Source organism: Lethenteron reissneri, chromosome 33, assembly GCF_015708825.2.
Source record: "Lethenteron reissneri isolate LAM-NWPU_2019-01 chromosome 33, ASM1570882v1, whole genome shotgun sequence".
Lineage (NCBI taxonomy): Eukaryota > Metazoa > Chordata > Hyperoartia > Petromyzontiformes > Petromyzontidae > Lethenteron > Lethenteron reissneri.
In genome coordinates, this window is record NC_083811.1 from 13,950,704 (window position 1) to 13,969,089 (window position 18,386).

An 18,386-nucleotide genomic window follows, 5' to 3' on the forward strand; every position below is an offset into this window, starting at 1 on the left:
CTGACTTTAGTGGACTTCACTGGCAACCCGGCAAATGATGCACGGGGGTTCGTTACCTCGCAGAACGTGACGAACGTACGTACGGCCAGGGCTTCTGTCGTGGCCCTTCCAACCGAACAAGAATCGAGTATTATAAATGTCATAATTGTCGTAAACATTGTACTGACCATAAAAAAACCACACATGGCAGTGTAGAATGCGTATACAGTAATGTGCATTACGTAATTGGCTCAATTATAATAATAAACAAATCATGGTTTCACGTTGCTTTGCTTAGGGCACATTCATTTGTTATTTGCAACTAATGTCTCGTATTTTATATACCATGAATTGGAACTGTGAAAGATTTATACGAATTTTATTTCATTTTCCAGAGCTGTCAGATTCCTTTGCTGATGTGCACTATATATAAAGATTATGCATAACGTTTGCATTAAATATAGCATATAAATACAGAATGTTAACAATGTATGTAGATTGCAAGTGATATATGATCCCAACATGAATATAAATTACTCCTTGATTTTTTAATTACTGTAGCCATGTCAAGGGAACATTTTAATCTATTTTAAACATTTTACATCTCAGTTGCTCCAATTATTCCCCCCAAAGAATGGGTGTAAAAACACCAGACATCACAAACTGGCCCTACAGATAACCACGAATAAATAAATATATACAGTATTTCTCACCAACACATACCGTAGTGTGCATGTTATACACATCTTTGTTGAAGAAGGGTTCAATGAACAGAAGATGTAGGAATAGATGATGATGAAAGGTAGACATGTAGCAAACATACTTTCCCGTCTGTCATAATCTGCGTGTATATGTGAACATCTCGGACGTATTGCCATTGTTGCTGTGGTTGTATCAGACTGCCAGGAGCAGGAATGTTGTAGGTACAACTGTGCCTGGTGTTCACCAATGTGGTGTATCCTACTAAAGTACGTATTGGTCGTGAGCAGGTCGCTAGGTCCATAGCGCAGTGCGTTAACCACTGCAAAAGACAAAGACCCCCCTCCCCCTGTATAGCCTCAACAGACTGTTGGGGCAAGTGCAGTTAGCGAGCACCTGGGTGGTCAACAGCACGCCCAGCCGCCTTTGTCTCCCGAGTGGCGACATTTAGACACCGCACCCGGTACCCATTTTAGGCTGAGTCGACCTGGGAAGGCCCAGGACCGGTTCAAATAATCGTCACTGCCGTTTTCTTTGAGCGGGTATTGAACCCGAGTAGCCAGGTTTGTAGCGCAGTGCGCTAACCACTTGAATCATCGCAACACACACACCAAACAATCTACAGACTTTACTACAAATAAAAAATGTTCGAATAATTTGACTTTGACCTGTTTGATGTTTAATTTCTCACACATCCATAATTTTATTTATGTATGGAATAATTTTTCTGCAAAGTCAACTTTTAATGTAGAAACGGTGGAAATGAATAGTCAAGTGTCCACATATTTAAACCTTTAACATCGCGTGATCTGGTGGGCTTTTCGTAAGAAAGCGAGCTCATTGTTCATTCCCTTTTCTCCATCTTGTATTCTTTCTCATCTCTCTCTTTCTCTCTTGCTGTACCCATGGGATGCTCGCCCCACGGACGGAGTACTTTCTCACCAATAAGTGACGCTCTCATTAAAAGCGTGATGCATAACAGAGGAGGCTGAAGCTTCCCAGCCACAACTTGGGATCAACTCGAGCAGCCCCAGCTCAGGCAGGGTATTGCCCCCGCCCCCCCCGCGAGGAGGGTGAACACCCCAATGGGTTTTCTGAGCCACGTAGTTAGGGTTTGCGATGTCACCAGGGAAGCCACGGACACCCCTCGAGGCATCTATCTGTACAATGCGCACTTGTTTGTCCGTCACGCTCTGCATCTAGCAAACGGTACGTTGTAGGAAAAACATTGATTAAGCAAAAACGTTTCTCTTGGCGAAGACATTCCTGAAAGATTGGCGCCTTTCCCAATTTTGTCCCTGAAAATTCGAACGAAAACAAATAACGTCCAATACAAAGTGATGGAAGCCAACATATTCCTAAAGAGTGACTCGCATTTTATCAGTACAATCGTCCGGAAGTTGGCTTCCCCATTGACTTGCATTCATACTGCTTCTGTATGACGTTGTCGTCCCGCGGTGATGTCACACGGACAGGACTGAATGACATCGTTAGGACGTCATTGCACTGATTGCAGTGCGCACGTGGCCAAGGAGGGCGTGATGAAATTATATACCACGCAAATGCAAGGTGGCTATGATACTGTGAGACCCACCTTGGCGCACTCGCCGGGAAGGATGCTCGGCGATCTTGCATTGACATGCTAATTTTTGCCTGGCAGCCCTTTGGTGGAAAGCCCACCACTGCCATGGTCGCTGCCCACTACTTGCATTGGCATTGGCTGCTGACATTTGGGCTATGCCCATTTTAAACCTTTATAAGAAGTTGTCTTTAGAAGCTAACCCCCCTTTTTCTGATGACCACTGCCTGTGTTGCGATCGAAACGTCCTAGTTTTTTTTGTTATTTTCTTTGAACCTATCTACGTGAATTTACCGAAAGACCCAAAGAATAACTGACTAATACTTCTCAATATTTACTGGAAGGCCATGAAGATGCACACGCAGTTGTATTTTTCTATTTTTGGCAGCATTTGTTTTCATCGGGCCCTTGTTATGGACAGCACACACACACGTGGCGCGCAGTCAATTTACATACATCAGTTTTTAAGCAAAGTCACAACAGTCACGCAAGTTATTTAAGGATGTTTACACATGACACCACGAGGTGCAATGCAAGGGGTGTGATCCTTCCCTCATGCAATCATCGCCATCGCTCACGGGGATCAATTTGAAGATGGGCAAAACAATATTTAGCGCGAGTCGATTGGTGATATTTTAACCGCGTGGTGTGAAGTTGTCTTCGCGATGTGCTACATGTTTGGGTGTTGTTGCAAATGCACGGGCTACAGTGTTAATTGTGTGATCGCCATTGATTACAGAGAAAACTGTATTCCATTATCCAGACTGCATAACTTTAGGCGGAAATTTTAAAGCATTTGCTCTATCTTATGAAGATAGTATGGATATGACTGTGGAACCATTTAAAAAGTAGGTCACTGTGTTATGGTGTCACTATCGCAAATCCCAAAATGTCATAATGAATCATAATTTTACAATAATAACACAATGTAAATGATTACTGTTCATAAGGAGATAGAAAATATCACAATCATATCACTTTGTTAAGCAAAGAACACTGACACGAGTACGTATTTATGTATGTTGAACTTCTTTCGCACCATACGTAGCCAACCCTGCTAATTGGAGCCAAACGTGCTAATTATATAGTTATACACCGTGGGTCGTTAATTTGATAGCACAATAATACTTCTAGCTAGTGGTAGTAGCTAGTTTCAATTGCTATACTGTTCTTCAATATACATTTTTCATAGAAACAAATTTCTGAGAGAAACACTGTGTGTGACTGTGTGTATGCCACTATATGAGGACTTGTTGCTTTCAAACGTTTTAATCAATTAAAAGTGTTGCCATTTTACCATGTAAAGCTGTTATCCAGTAACAATATGTATTCATTCGTAGTACAATTCCACATGAGAAATCTGATAAACGAAAGAGTCTGGTTAAAGCCTATGGGTATGTGACATATGCTATGGGATTGCTTCATAATTACTGGGTGAAATGGTGGCCTTCGTGGCTCGAACCTGTTTGTTTAAGTAATTTAAGGGCTCACTGTAACATTCACTCTTTCCACTGCACCCTTGAGAACACGAGCCCTCGAACATTGCTTTTCAATTATTCTGCCATGATTTTCCAGCGGCCATTTCATCGCACGCGGCGATTAAATTCAAATAAATATTGCCATTGGCCACGGTGAAATGCAGGATAGAAAGAAAAAAAATCTGCTGGTATCGGGAGAACTTAATTAACAGAAATAATAAATATTCCTTTTCAGGAAAATATTAAAATGAAATGTGCCAGCCATAATTGGGGCAATATATAACGCTAATACGTATTTGCATGTGTTTAAAAAAAAGTTTATTTTATAGCAAAATGTAGCAATGGATTTTTATTTTCTTTTTAATCAAGTTGCATTCCGTTTAAGAGCACATTATGTGGAAACAATTGTATTCTGCCTCAGCCGGTAAAAACTATCAATTAGTTGGTGATTACACCAGTGGTATTTACATATTTTAGCAATCGTGCAGTGTTATAGAGCTCTTTTTTTCTTTGAAATACAAACAAATCTATATCAATACGTGTTTATTTTACAACGTCACATCACCACTCCTCCACCAATGCGGTTGTCGTCACCGTTCTCTGTATCCCAACCTGCTTGCCTGTCTCTTGACCAAGTTTAATCCTGTTTGGGGGTTGACCCAGCCCATCATACCACTAGGGTTGAGAAAATAAGTACCACTTTTTCAATAGTGGTTGTCCTATGGATAGACGTACCCCTGCCATATGATTTAAGAATTCCCACCACTGCCTCAGGGCTGTAAACAGGAGATGCACACTGCCTCGATGCTCATTGCAGCAAGAAATCACTTTGACACTCAAAAGCCACGTAAGTTCTACTCAGTCAAGCCCTGAAATCCATTGCCAGCAGTTAATATTCTGATTTAGGCAGATAAAATTTAGTCTCATGCAGAGTACACTCATTAAATAAATGAGCAGGCAATTGAAACTGCAGCTGTTCAAGTCTCCTGTTCAATGTCAAAGCATTTATTCGTTAATGGTTTAACAGCCCACATGTTGCTGATGAGACTCAGTGTAGTTGAGGCCATTTCAAGAAATCACTTGCTTGTGCAAATGCTCATTAAACATATTGCCTGATTAGCAATCATTAAATTAATGCACCAGATTCAGCCAACAGCTTAAAATGTACAGATATAAGTGCACGTGACAATGCATACATATCTACACGGGTTTAAATGCATAATCAGCTGTGCAGTGTGTGCACAAAGCAGCATGGGTACGTATACTCACAGCACTCTTAAGCTGCCCAGTCCTGCAAAGGAGCTCTTGGGTACATGGGCCAAGTCATTGCCAGCCAATCGCCTGCGACGAGAAAATACACACATGCGATCAAGTTACCGAGTGAGCGGCAGCATGTCTTGGCGAACACTCAATATATACACGGTGCCCCATATCCAGTTACGTTTGGGTGTATTGGATGTGTCTGTCATTCACCATCAACAGAAAATTATATAAAGTGCGGTTTGTCCAATCGCTTCTTTTTATTCAAAGATGGCAATTAAAAGAGCAAAGACAGTGCAAATGTCTCGAGTGTCGTGTTAACACCCCCCCCCCCCCCCATTAAATACAGGAATTCTGTAATTGGAAAGCGGTACAAGTGAGCTTGGACAACGTGTACATTGAAAGCACTCTCACGAACAACACTCCACACATAATGTTAAGGTCTGACTGTAGGTTTAACAAACATTTACATTTACAATCTGAGTAAATGTTAATATTTACAATCTGAGTACTCAGAGTACTCAGATTGTAAATGAATCGCTATCAGAAGGTTGTAAATGCTATCAGAAGGTTGTAAATGTACTCAGATTAAATTTCGATTTAAAGCCATTCAGACGCTATCTCCCCGACAGACCTGGTCTTCACCTGAGGACGGCTGCTTGCGTTGTGGCCGAAACGTCGTGAGAATTATTTTATTATGTTTTATTTTTTATTATTTTATTATTTCCCTTCTACGTGACTTTACCGAAAGAACCAAGAAGATGCACTCAGATTGTCCATGTTGTCGATTTGCTCTCCAACACACAGGTGTGCTGTACTAGTAACAAATTGGCATGTTCTGTTTACATGACAAACCTTACTAACATGTAATATGGATACATAATTAATAATGATATGAAGTATTCATTAACTGACGTGAAAAAAACCCTCAATTTTTAAACATTTTTCTTTTCTTTATGGTTAATCCAAAACCATGCCCATATCTTATGGTTCCTGCCCCATTTCAACAAGGTATAATATAGAGCCTTGGTATTTCTTATCATAAATGTTGTCGCAAATTTATTTTTTGTTTGTTACCACCCGTGTTTCTTTTGCAAACAATATCCATTCCTCTAACAAATGGCAACGCATGCTCAGCAGTGGGGCTGCAATCATTTATACAATTGATCATTTCAGCCAGTGACCCTCTTTGATTTTCACAAAAGGGGTTATTCTAATTATCAATTCTTAAAAAATAATATATGTATCACGATTTATTTCAGTAATTAAGCAATTTCTCGACGCATGCTTTGACTGGATTTCACTCGGTTTAGTGTGCATGCAGCAACATGAAAAATTGGGTTCTGACTCTCATAATGCTCTTTAATGTATCAAGGACGCAGACATGCGACTAAGTGCTGATAACGTATATTGTGAACAATGTGTAATGAATACGTGTGTTTGCGAGTGTGTTATTACTGTCATCAATCATCATATGTCAAATGCTGCAGCTTAGTCAGATCAGTTTGTAGTACCTGGTCATTAAAAAAAACGCATATATATGCACGCAAACACTGATGACCTAAGGCCCTTCAAATGCTACGTGCCTCTCACTATGTTGGTGACAGTGTGACATGCTGACATGTAAATTATTCTGCACAGTCTGCAACGCAGGTGGATGTGCAAGTCACTTCAGAAGCGTGAAGGATTTTCTATGATATTTGTTATTTGGGGTTTCATTGACAGGGCAGAGACGTAACTTTCCCCGCAGGCTCTTACGCGTCGGGAGAGTACGGCCATTTCAAGGGAAGATGAAATGTGCAGCTTCAAAAGGGTGTCTGTGATGCAGGAGGGGTCGAGGTGGCTTCACGTTGGCTGTGTACACTGCTTGTCACTTCTTGCTGCGATGGAAATGTTCGTTCCAACGAAGGTGCCACAAATTAACAAGCTGGGAGGCCACGATGCAAGATAAATTAAACAAATTCATCAGCAGCACTTGCCTTCATTTTTTTTCTCTTTCACATATCATCAGCGAGGTTTCAGGCAAAGGCCCTTTGTGATATCTGATTATATATTTATTTTTCCTTTTCCAAGGCAATGTTGTTGACACGTGTGTTGATGTTTGTTTGTTAATTGCAGTGTGACCGAAATTTGTATTCAAGAAATATGATGGTTTTTAATCAACACATTTACATACATGTTGTCTATGATATCGATTTCCAGCGTGGAATGTCCCAAAGGTAAATCGTTTCATACAGAAATCGCCCACTGCAGTATTACTTAACCCGTACAGAAAGATACGAGAAATATGTAGCATACAATAGCTCTTGATACCTATGACAAGTTTTTTCCATGTAAATTATCATGGTAATGTTCACTACGCTATATTTTCTTGGCCGATCATGCGAGAGTTTTGTCAATTGTAAATTATTGTCCAAAGGTCTCTTTTGCAAATTACGCTATCCTGGTCTCTTGGGGTCTCACCTCGCTAAACAAATACACTCGCATTATCACGTTCAACGTGTATAGCTTTCACAAATGTAAAAAAGCAAGATTAGTCAATGGGATTTTTAAGACTAAATGCAATCGGCCAATGTTATTCCATCAAACAAGTCAGGGAAGTCATTGAAATATATAAAAAGCATCTTGTATCTCATTGGAAAAGGCAATAATCAAGATGCTAATGTGCTTAATTTTTCAGGCTCCGCAGTGGCTCTGTATCATGTTGTTCAAAGGGTAATGCAAGGGGGCGCTTGTGGCTGATAACTTTTAAAAGTGTCATATGATTTATTTTTTAGTTCTTACTTTTTGTTGAGGCAAGTTAACCACTGCTGTTATTTTTTTAGGAAAACCGAATCTCTTTCAAATACAATTTTGCTCACTTTTAGATCAGGATCGAGCAACTTGGTCACCTGGTATATTGATCTCTGAATCGCTGACGCCTGCTCATTTTTGCTGCGTCCTTTGAATCGGCGAGACATGCAACATATTGCACTGTCAGGTGATTAACAGAGCGACTGATGTTCACGTGACCGAATAGTTCACGCGACAGGAATAGTGAGCTCGCCGGTGCAAGTTTATTGACCAGGACGCATGTCACCAATCTGCTGGCAGTGTCTCTTCGCGTGCGTCACTGCGACATTCTGCCGCTCGCACCAAAGGTCCAGGCCGAGCGTTTCTCACAGTGCGTTACCAGAGGGCATATTTATTTTCAGACTCAAGGGCATTACAAGCATTGTCCGTGACATTTTCTTTGGGATGAAAAAAAACTTTGATTCTGGGCTTTCAAAAACAAATACTGCACACTAGAGGTAGCCTCGGGACTTTTGTGTCTTAGTTAAAAGTCAATAGCAGTGCCCCACCTTGGAACCTGGTGGAGTTGAGAAGCAGACAAGAAAGCGGGCAAGATGAAAGATAGTTTGAGGTTATGTTAAACGTCCTTTTTATGATATTTAATAAAGATAGAAATGCCGTGCAGCCACCATGCTCTTTTGCTCCTCTCAGCTGTTTTTCTTTTTTGCTGGCGCTTAAACGATGCTCTGAGATTTGCATTCCATTGTGGGGATTTTATTTCAACGCCGTGTGACCGAAATACTTTAATCTCACAATTTTGTCCAAACTGCATATATGGTATTCTCACATATTGTGGCTTCCGTCACAGACGATGTTGCCAGATGTTTTCCACCATACATCGACATACTGTATATGCCAATGAGGTTTGGGCTTTAATCGTTGTCCTCCAGCTTGCTCAACCCAAACGCCTTCCTTGTGGCAAAAATCTCAACGACAGAAAAGAACGTAACAACTTTTCGTCAATTAAACTTACGAGGGAAAAACAGGCAAATGGAACTTCGGAGTGAACTCAAAGACGAGAAAGATTGACAACAAATATGACAGGGAAAGGGACCGATGCAAAATAAGCAAAATTTCATGCCCTTCTCCGGGGCACATTGATGCAATTTCAGTCGTGCCTGCAGGTCGCGTGCACGATGTGTCACAGAGATTGCAGGCGTATTCTCCACACTGCGCTCCTAGTCGCACGGTAAGGTGTGTCTGTGTGAACGTACACGCTCGCGCAACGCGCGCGCCCGTCTGTGTTTGTGATTTCAACAGAGACGTGGTTGGCTTTTGTCATAAATGAGCTCACTTTTTGGAAAAAATGTATTTCCTGCTGTCAAAAAAGACAAACGGCCTGTGCCCATTCACCGTACCGACATAAGGCACAACAAGAAAATACAGCGATATATATTTAATGCAAAAGCTGAGTGTTTTAGATATTAACTCTACAGCATTGTGGATGTAAAAATGTTCTCAAGCGAACACTTGCATGACAATGACAAATCCACGGCTCCAGGAGAATGGAGAAGACATCACGTGAAATATGTGGATATTGCGGCTGCCTACAAAACGCTTTAGGGTCGTGGGACATCCTGTAAGATCTACATTGTGAGTAGCACAGGATTTTCCCCCTCTAAAGAGCAATGCCTTCTGAAACATTTCCCGCACGTCCAGTTAGCACAGTTGGCTACGTGCGGTGTGAAAGAAGTTCAACATACCTACATACATAGATTGGCTGCCAACAGACACAAACAATCTAAGCCATGTTAAGATGTAGCAAGGAGCCCATCACAATAGTGAGGTGTGCCAATGTCACGGGCAATAGTGGCCTGCGATTATCTCATGAGTGCAAGCCAGAAATAGCGTGGGCCCTCATTAATATCCACGAAGGCACGTTCTGTGACGAGTGCAAGGGGCAGAGGAAAGAATAGATGAGACACATAGTAGGCGGCAGATTATTGCTACACATCCGACAATACATACTTTGTCATCTATGTTGTAATGTTGTTGGCGAACACTGAAAACTATAAACTATTTTTTTTATTTGACCAGGTAAAGCCAATTGAGCTGTATAGCTATTTTTCAGAAGCGACCTGCCACAAATAATAGCTCAACGAAGTGGGTTATGACGTGGAAATGTATAGCAGCCAAACACTCTAAACGCATGGTGATTCTAAACGTGGAAGGTAAACCCGGAGGACCTGGAGAAAAATACACACGACCATGGGGAGAACCTGCAAACTCTAAATATACAGCAGCAGGCATCAGGGTCGGGGTCGAACCCACGACCTCCTGTATGCCAGACGAGGAAGTTAACGTCTTGCCGCCGTGGTGCCCCAAGAGGCAATGAGGGCCACGTGAAATCTCGCCAGTCCTGTTCTATGGTCATGCACTTAGCCCTTTCCAATTCCGATGACATGTGTACGTCATCCGTTTTTCTTCCAATGCCGTGTAAGTCATTGGAACGGAATCAGAAGAAAAACAAAAATAAAATAGCTTTATCGGTACATATTCAGGTCAAAATACATTCCGAGGCTCCCACAAGGGCATGCGGGAGGGCGTGTGGTACAGATTGGCGCCAACTATTAATTAGTGCGGTCATGTCGCTAGGGTTCTCGGCGGTGAGCACAAACATTAAATTAATGCTGACCGCTTGCGCATTCCGAGATTCCGTGGTGAATGGGACCCAGCCTGAAACTTGCAGATGTCTCGGAATGGGAAAGGGTTAATGCAATTGTGTTGGTTGAAATTGGAGCCTAACACTCCGTGCACGTTCCTTGTCAGTGTATAATGTGCCAGCTCATTATCTACATGTTGTTTGAAGGTAACTGATAGAACGGTCATCACAGCCTCACAGATCCCCATATAATTTTGGCACACGTAAATGGGGCATGACTTTGCTCCGAATCACCTTTGCCTATACAACAATAATAATAATACTTATTATCCCACAATCGTGTTTAAATTGGTTGAGCTGTGTTGGTGTTTGCCCATGTAATTTCAACATCATGGATCATACACTCTGTTAAACACACCTTGTATTCAACAATCTAAAATAGCTAAAAAACTGCTGTAGTTAATTATCATCATTCCCAGCAACAACAACAACAACAACAAAAACTCCACTTCAGTAATGAAAGGTGGGGGAATAATTTTTGTGTTAACAACTTAGTTGTACTCGGGCCATTGTGTGCTGCAGAACAGACACATTGGCCTAACTATTAATTATTTTAATTTTGCCAGGCAAGGCCCACTGAGCTATGTAGCTTTTTTTCAGAAGCAACTTGGCCGCAAATGATAGCCCAACGAAGTGGCTTATCACGTGGACGTTTATAGCAGCCAAATACTTTAAACGCATGTTGATTATAAATGTGGAAGGAAAAACCAGAGGACCTGGAGAAAATCTATGCGACCATGGGGAGAGAGACATGAAAAAACTCCAATTATACAGCAAGCATCAGGGTCGAGATCGAACCAAGGACCTCCTATATATCAGACAAGGTCGAATACATCTCGCCACTGTGGCGAATTTACGAATAATACTTTACAATCTTAAGCCACATTTACTTCATAGATCCCAATGCCCTGCATATGGAAAGCACGAAATAAACCTGCAAGGGAAATGGCCAGAACGAGTTGGGCTGAAGGCCAGTTTACAGAGGTGAGTTTTCAAGACACAACTTAAATAGCTCTAACGACTCTGATTGTCTTTTATTTACCAAAGGGGAAACGTTTCCTAGTCTTGGAGCTGCACTTGCAAAAGCCCGATCCACCCCAGGAACAGAGACTTGTCTATTTGACACTCAATGTTACTGCTTGGTAATTCTGTTAAGGAATTAGCAGGTGGTGAGCATAGTCCAAGGCTATATATTCCTGGGTGTATGATTAATTGGCCCTCCATTTTTCCGTTCCTGCATCAGATTTAGCAGGAGTGGAAAGGAACGTAGTTGGCCCCCAGATGTTTGCACGGCTCTATAAGATAAGTCAATTCATTGAATCAAATTCAAACGAGATTTTTTTATGCAATGCTTATGTTGTATTTTATACGTGCAATGCAATGTCAACATTTCAGCAGAGCCAATTTTGGAAAACAAAATTTGAGATACCCCTAATTGTCACATCACACATTATGCAGCCTTCTCTGAAAATGAGAAAAAATTAATAAATGTGTCCAGTTTCCCACACGGTTCTGCAAACTCAAAGGGGTTGGCGCTACGATATTTGCACGAACGAATTCATGTGTAAACTCCAACGAGGTCCCTGTTATCTTCAGATCGCTTTCTCCTCAGTACCCCAAGGTCAAGGCTCATTTCCTGGGGTGATAATAAGACGATCAGAGTTCTTGGATATATTTGTCTGTCTTCAAAACTCATGTCTTTGAATCGGCCTATCTACAACCCCTTAGTTTTGTTTATCTCCTGCTTTCCATACAGGGCGCATTGGGATCTACGGATTAAATTTGCGTTACAAATGTAAATGATTCTTATTAGTAGATCACGTGGTCACTCATTATACGACCCATTAACAGTATCTCCAGTTGCGAAAAGACATTACAACTGATTGGTCACATCTCATGCATTAATTGAATGCAGTGGCTATAGTCAGACGATTAATGAGTTACCTGCCTAGCCTCATAAAGACACAAAGACGAGAAGGGCTTAGGGTTCAGTGCTTAATGTACCTACCGTTCAACCAATAAACGGCAGTCTGCAAATATCAGGCATCACTCAGCATAGTTCAGGTTCTGTAGCTGATTGGCCACTCCAGAAGGTCAATATAAAAAAGTTAAACCATGTACTTCAATTGCTACAATGATTTCTGTATAATTTATAGCAGAAAAAGAGTAAAATTTCCACTGATTTCTGGAAGTTTGGGTAATTTTATTTTTTTATTTTATAAGAGCAGTTTCTGCTAACACACAAAAGTGGCCATTGGTATTCTGTGTGAGCCTTTGCAAAACAAATTTCACCTGAAAATGTGTTTCATACTTGCATTTAACGCAATGTTTCTTTTTTTCCAGGTTCGAGTATATTATATCGTACATGTTATATTTCTGGTTGCACAGATTTGTTTTTTAACCTGAGAGGTCTGACGATTCCCCCCACTCTCCCCCCGATTTGTGCTGGTCAAGGGTTAGCTTTTGATCCTAGAAACCATATCATTGTCATGTGGTGAATGTAGCGGCCACTAATGGCTGGAGCAGCTCACGTGGACCTTTTACGGTATAAAATCATCGATTAACCGATGCATCATTAAGCCTCCACTAAATACGGTTCCAAATCACTGCGTATTGGATGAAGATGACCAGCTGGGCCCACAGTCCATTGGCTAACCATAGACAATTGACTCACACAACAAACACCCAATGGGTGCTTACAAAGAACAAAACCTCAACATTTTTTTTTCCTGAATTGTATAATCTCCTTTGTATGCCGTATTTTGAACTGTGAGTTCGTTTTAGTATTTTGCGTATCTCAAATTGTATTGATGCAATTGTTTTACATTTGCACGAAAAACGCTCCGTGGCAATGTTATTGTGAACGGCGTGTTGTGATATCAAGTTTTATTGATTGAATACTTTTCATGCCACGATAATGTATTAAATTGACATTATCAACAAGGAAAAAATAACCCATCAAGACATCACAATACCCTGATCGTTGCCCCTGCGTGAGTAGTGGGGCAGTGAACCCAACCACCTTCCCTTTCTCCTTGTCGTCCGCGGATCATCTGTTACCCGCTGTTCCTGTCGCTTGTGCTCTGCACCGGGCTCTTGTTTATTAAATAAATAAGCCCTTAAACATGAAATACAATTTTCAAAAAAGGTCACGAAGCCCCAGCAAGAGCTCAAACCAATTTGGCTTTTGTAACATCATCACGAAAAGATGCACCTCCGATTAGCACGGTTGGCTATGGGGTAAAAAAGAGAGATAATCACATTGCAAATCATAGCCCTGGATAAATGTCGAGGCATGACAGCTGTCAAGTTTTTCTCTGCACAATCATATTAATTGCGTGTGTTGTATGTATGTACTTTGAACTTCTTTTGCAACGTACATAGCCAATCGTGCCGATCGAAGGTGCGTGCTAAGAATTTCCGCCAAAGAAGAGGACGCGTCCAACAGGAGGGCAAGTGTGGAGATGGAGCGACGAATTGATTCGACGCACAGGAGGGAGCTGGATGGTGGCATCACTGGGGAGGACCTTCATCCAGCAGTGGATCGACCGCGGCCGACAAACGCGACAACCCACACGTGCCGTGGATCACATCACGAGTGATATATTCGTGAGACGTGACGAGAAGGAAACATTGTTGCGGACCAAGCTTCAGGAAGTTTTATACGGAGCGCAGTGCGGGACGTAACAACAATGTGCACAGTAAGTAGACGTGCGAATGTGACGTGGCGACCTCATGAACTTGATTTCATTGCAGAAAACGATGACAAGGTAAGTAGGGTATGTGTAACCATAACCGGATAAGCCGAGTCAAATCGGTAATATGCTCAGACAGTGTAGGGTTGGCCATGATATTTGGTTCACGAACAAGATGCCGTACGTTCACTCAACCAAACATGTAATCATCATGTAATCATCATGTAATCTTAAGAAGTACTGTTTTGAGAGCTGCAATTAGCTAATTTCAACTTTAAAGTATGCTTACAAACAAGTAAAACAATGCACCCTCGGACCTCAAACGCGCAGTTCCTGATTAATCATGGGGCCGGTTTTCTTCGGACAAAGTGTGCATGTGTTCACTCGTTAAAGTCCAATTATATTTGATGAAATATGTAAAATAATCCCTCACAGAAAGAACAGAGCTTACAGAATTGCGATTTAAATTTGTGGAGAGGGGGGGCGGTCTGTCCCTACAACACACGTGGGTAGGGATTCCCGTAAGCGATTGCTGCTGGGAGCGCCAGAAACACATGGGATGGTCCATTTTTTTGTTTTCTCTTTTTTTTTGTTTAACCTGAGGTCAGCTTTAGGCATTCGGAATCTTCGTTTGTGACCCACGGGGGCGGACCTGGATTCGACAGGAAGCTGTGGTCGACAATCCTTCAGGGTGGAAAAAATCCTCGAGCTAAACTACAGATTTCAATCAACAAATTATAACAATTGATCTATTTGGAGGTAAAGGAGGGAATTGATTGCTATCCCAGGACTCCCAGTGTCCATGTCAAGTCTTTTGATCTCCATAGCTCCAAGGTGCTTAAATATCCTGATAGGGATATTTTAGTCACAAACCGCACCTCTCCATAACAAAGGCTCAGTCCTTTGTTATGCAGTCTACTCTTGGTCTTAAGCCTCACCTTACCATATTAATAAAAAAGTGTGCCGTTCCTGGCCCTTCCCCCCTCAACCATTATATATACGGGGTAGTATTTCTTGTGATCTCTCATTTACTTGATACAGCTGTCGTGGCTGTGACGGTTCCACCTGAAGACGTAGGCTTGTGTTGCTTCCGAAACGTCGTGAATTTTTTAATTTGTTTTATTTTACTTTTATTAATTTAAATTTTTTACCTACGTGACTTTACCGAAAAAACCTAAGAGTATGAATCCTTGCAGTCACGAAAGCTTCAAATCTAGAATCTTGATAGGGATGTTCTATCCTCTCCATTTGGGGCTTACAGCCTCTCTATGGGACATCTCACCTCCCTTCTGGGGATCATGATCCTCCTATCAGATCATATTAGCTCATGCCTAAGCCACAGAGGGACAAGGGGATGAAATTAGAATTTCATCCCAATCCCATCCCCATGGGAAATCTTCCCAGTCCCATCTCATCATCCCGTGAGCTTCTCAACAAATGTTACGCTCCCTTTCTGTGTGTGTGTGTGTATATATAATGAGGTGGCTTAAGGTTCAGAATGGTAAGCTGGCTCTGCTGGCATCTTGGGTTTGAATCTGGGCAGACACCGATGATTAAACTGGGTTTTGAAGTTTTCATGAGTTATAGGGTGTCAACCAAGTCGGCAATGACTGCCAACAAACAAAACAATTCTAATTAATTTTGCTTATCCCAACTTTCATGTTTAAAAATGTAATATTGATTCATGTGCGATTAACTATCTAAACAAGACATTAAAAGGTGTGCCCCTGTTGTGGATTAACGAGGGCCTATTGAAGTGACCTCACAAGTAGTTATATTCACATCGTTTCCTGGGGCTGATCTCTGATGAGCAGCAATGTACTTCTCCTTGCATGGGATCTTACTTAGTCCATTTAGAAAAGCCTGCTGTATCACTAAATATCTTGTTATGTCTCACAATGTTATATTTGAAATGTGGAAAACTGATTCGGTGGCTTCCATATTAAAATCAATTCGGGAGTATCCATTTAAATACAAGAACATGGTCTAACAATAGTAATTTAGTGGATGTGCACGAGCATCATCTTGAACAAAGAGAAATGAAATAATAATGACAAATAAAATAATTACATTCCATAATTTATTTTCTAACATTCTACGTATCGTAAGAATATGGAAACTTTTTTTTTATATTCACTCAGTCAAACAATCCGGCATAGGCTCATTTATTCCCAGGAATTACACTGCGTATTGCACCCTGCTACCAGTGCCAGCAACAAATCAATCAATCACAATTCAAGGAGCGGAATGAATACATTGGGAGCAATGTTAATGGCTGATTGGTGCCTATTGCACAGTGCAATAACCACAGTGGGGCTGAAACGTTGTAAAGACAAATTATATCTTTTTTCAGTGGTTCGTAATGCTTTTTATACAGCTTCATAGACACAGATAACGGGGGCAATGCAGCTGGCACCTCTGTCTGCCAAGAGGCTGCTATTCACGCTCAGTGCACGATAATTATCGCTGACGATGGAACTCCCAAGCCGGCCAGGAAACAACCAACCATCTGAGTTGTCACAAAGCACATTGTTAATTTCCCTGCTGCTTTACAAACAGCTAGGCACGTTTTATTGCCAAGTCCATGCAAGTGTGGAAGCAGCAGTACTTGTTTGTCGCCGGTACATGCCAAGTCTCCATGAAACGTCGAAGTGATTGTAGACTTCTGGTAAGCAAAGGTTACGCGGCAGATTCTCTGAGTGGTCTTGTCGCGACGCTGCTATTTTAACATCACACAGCCCGTGCTATGCCGCCCCCCCCCAACTTCTCTCTCTCTCACCCTCCTCCCTCTCACACCCCATTGCATGCTTTTGGTGTCCGTTCTGGCAGTGTCTGGGAGATATTCGTATTTATCGAGGAGTAGTTCAGATGATCGACATAAATTGCATTCCTATGATTCTAACATGAATTCAGCATCGTATAGGAGGTGCCAACTGCCTGTGCGAGAATCATGCTCAAGCTATGGGGACTAGAACAAAACGGTTATTTACAAATTGCTGTTATGTTTGATTATGTTCAGCTATGCTCGTGTGTGTATTGAACTGATGTCATTCGGTCTTGGTGTATACGTTGTACATGTGTGTACAAAGCAATTGTGAGGCTTGTAACAATTCACCCCCCTGGGATCTGATGGATTGTCATGACGGTGGTTTGCGATTCAATACAAGAAGCAGTTCCATTTTGCCTCATTTAAATTGCCATCTCATTTGTATTGTTTAATGGTGTTTTATCTCTTTTTACACAGTTTGTTTACTCCACTATCCAAAATGTAACATTGCCATATAATTTGCAAACAATTGATTCTCAGAACCATGAGTTGATGCATGTAAACCGAGTATATGCATCATCGCAGACCTATGAAATGCTCAATGACATATATTCGAAATTCACATAGCATACAATAATCTGGTACTGTCAACAATTTGTTGGATATATTCGAAAATCAACAGCTGCGTTGTATACATTCGACGCTTCATTACACTACACACCCACACACGTCACATACACGCCATGCATGTTAGGGTGGACATCTTCACATCCATCATTCCAGAGTGTTAAGGCAATCATGAATTCTCTCGTTTTGATGGCTATTAATCTGGCACATGCAATTTCAGCTTTAGAGCCTCGTAGAGAAGAAAGATCGGCACCCCTCTCATCGGGCCAGGGGACAATCATAGGACAAGGTGTTTTTGAATTCCATATCGTTGCAAGCAATGTTTGACCCATGGTAAAGCACGAGAAGGGGACTCGAGTCAAGGATGTCATGTATCGAACAAAAGAGAGGAATGGGAAAGGGTGGGTAGAAGATAAAGGATGGTAACTAAAAGGAAAGGGATGGAAAATGAATGGAAACGTGGGAGCAAAGGGTCAGGAAAGGTGAGGATAGGGAGGAAGGGACCACATAAGGAACTTGGCGATGCTGCACGTAGCAACGTCCGTTTTCAAAGGGGGCGGGAAGAAGGTTTCACAGTGAGGATGGTCACACAGAAGTCACGTGGTTTACGGGCGGCTTGAGCTGGTTTAGATATTATATAGATGTTTGTCTACATGGCCACATTGTGGTGGTCGTGGTGGTGGTATATATTCTATGATGGAGGGTCAGGATTAATTAGAAACCACTATGTGGGAATAATTGATATTTGCTCGTAAAAAATCACTGCATTGTTTAACTTTTCACAAAATAAAAATTTGATTTAAAGTTT

General features: G+C 41.5%; 1 protein-coding gene across 1 annotated transcript in view; it reads right to left on the reverse strand.

Moving 5' to 3' along the window:
* Positions 1-18,386, reverse strand: part of LOC133350365 (leucine-rich repeat-containing G-protein coupled receptor 5-like) — a 141,774-nt gene that overhangs the window by 85,441 nt on the left and 37,947 nt on the right. Inside the window, 1 exon segment of the mRNA XM_061564671.1 lies at positions 5,005-5,076. Coding sequence (XP_061420655.1) covers positions 5,005-5,076 — 72 coding nt within the window.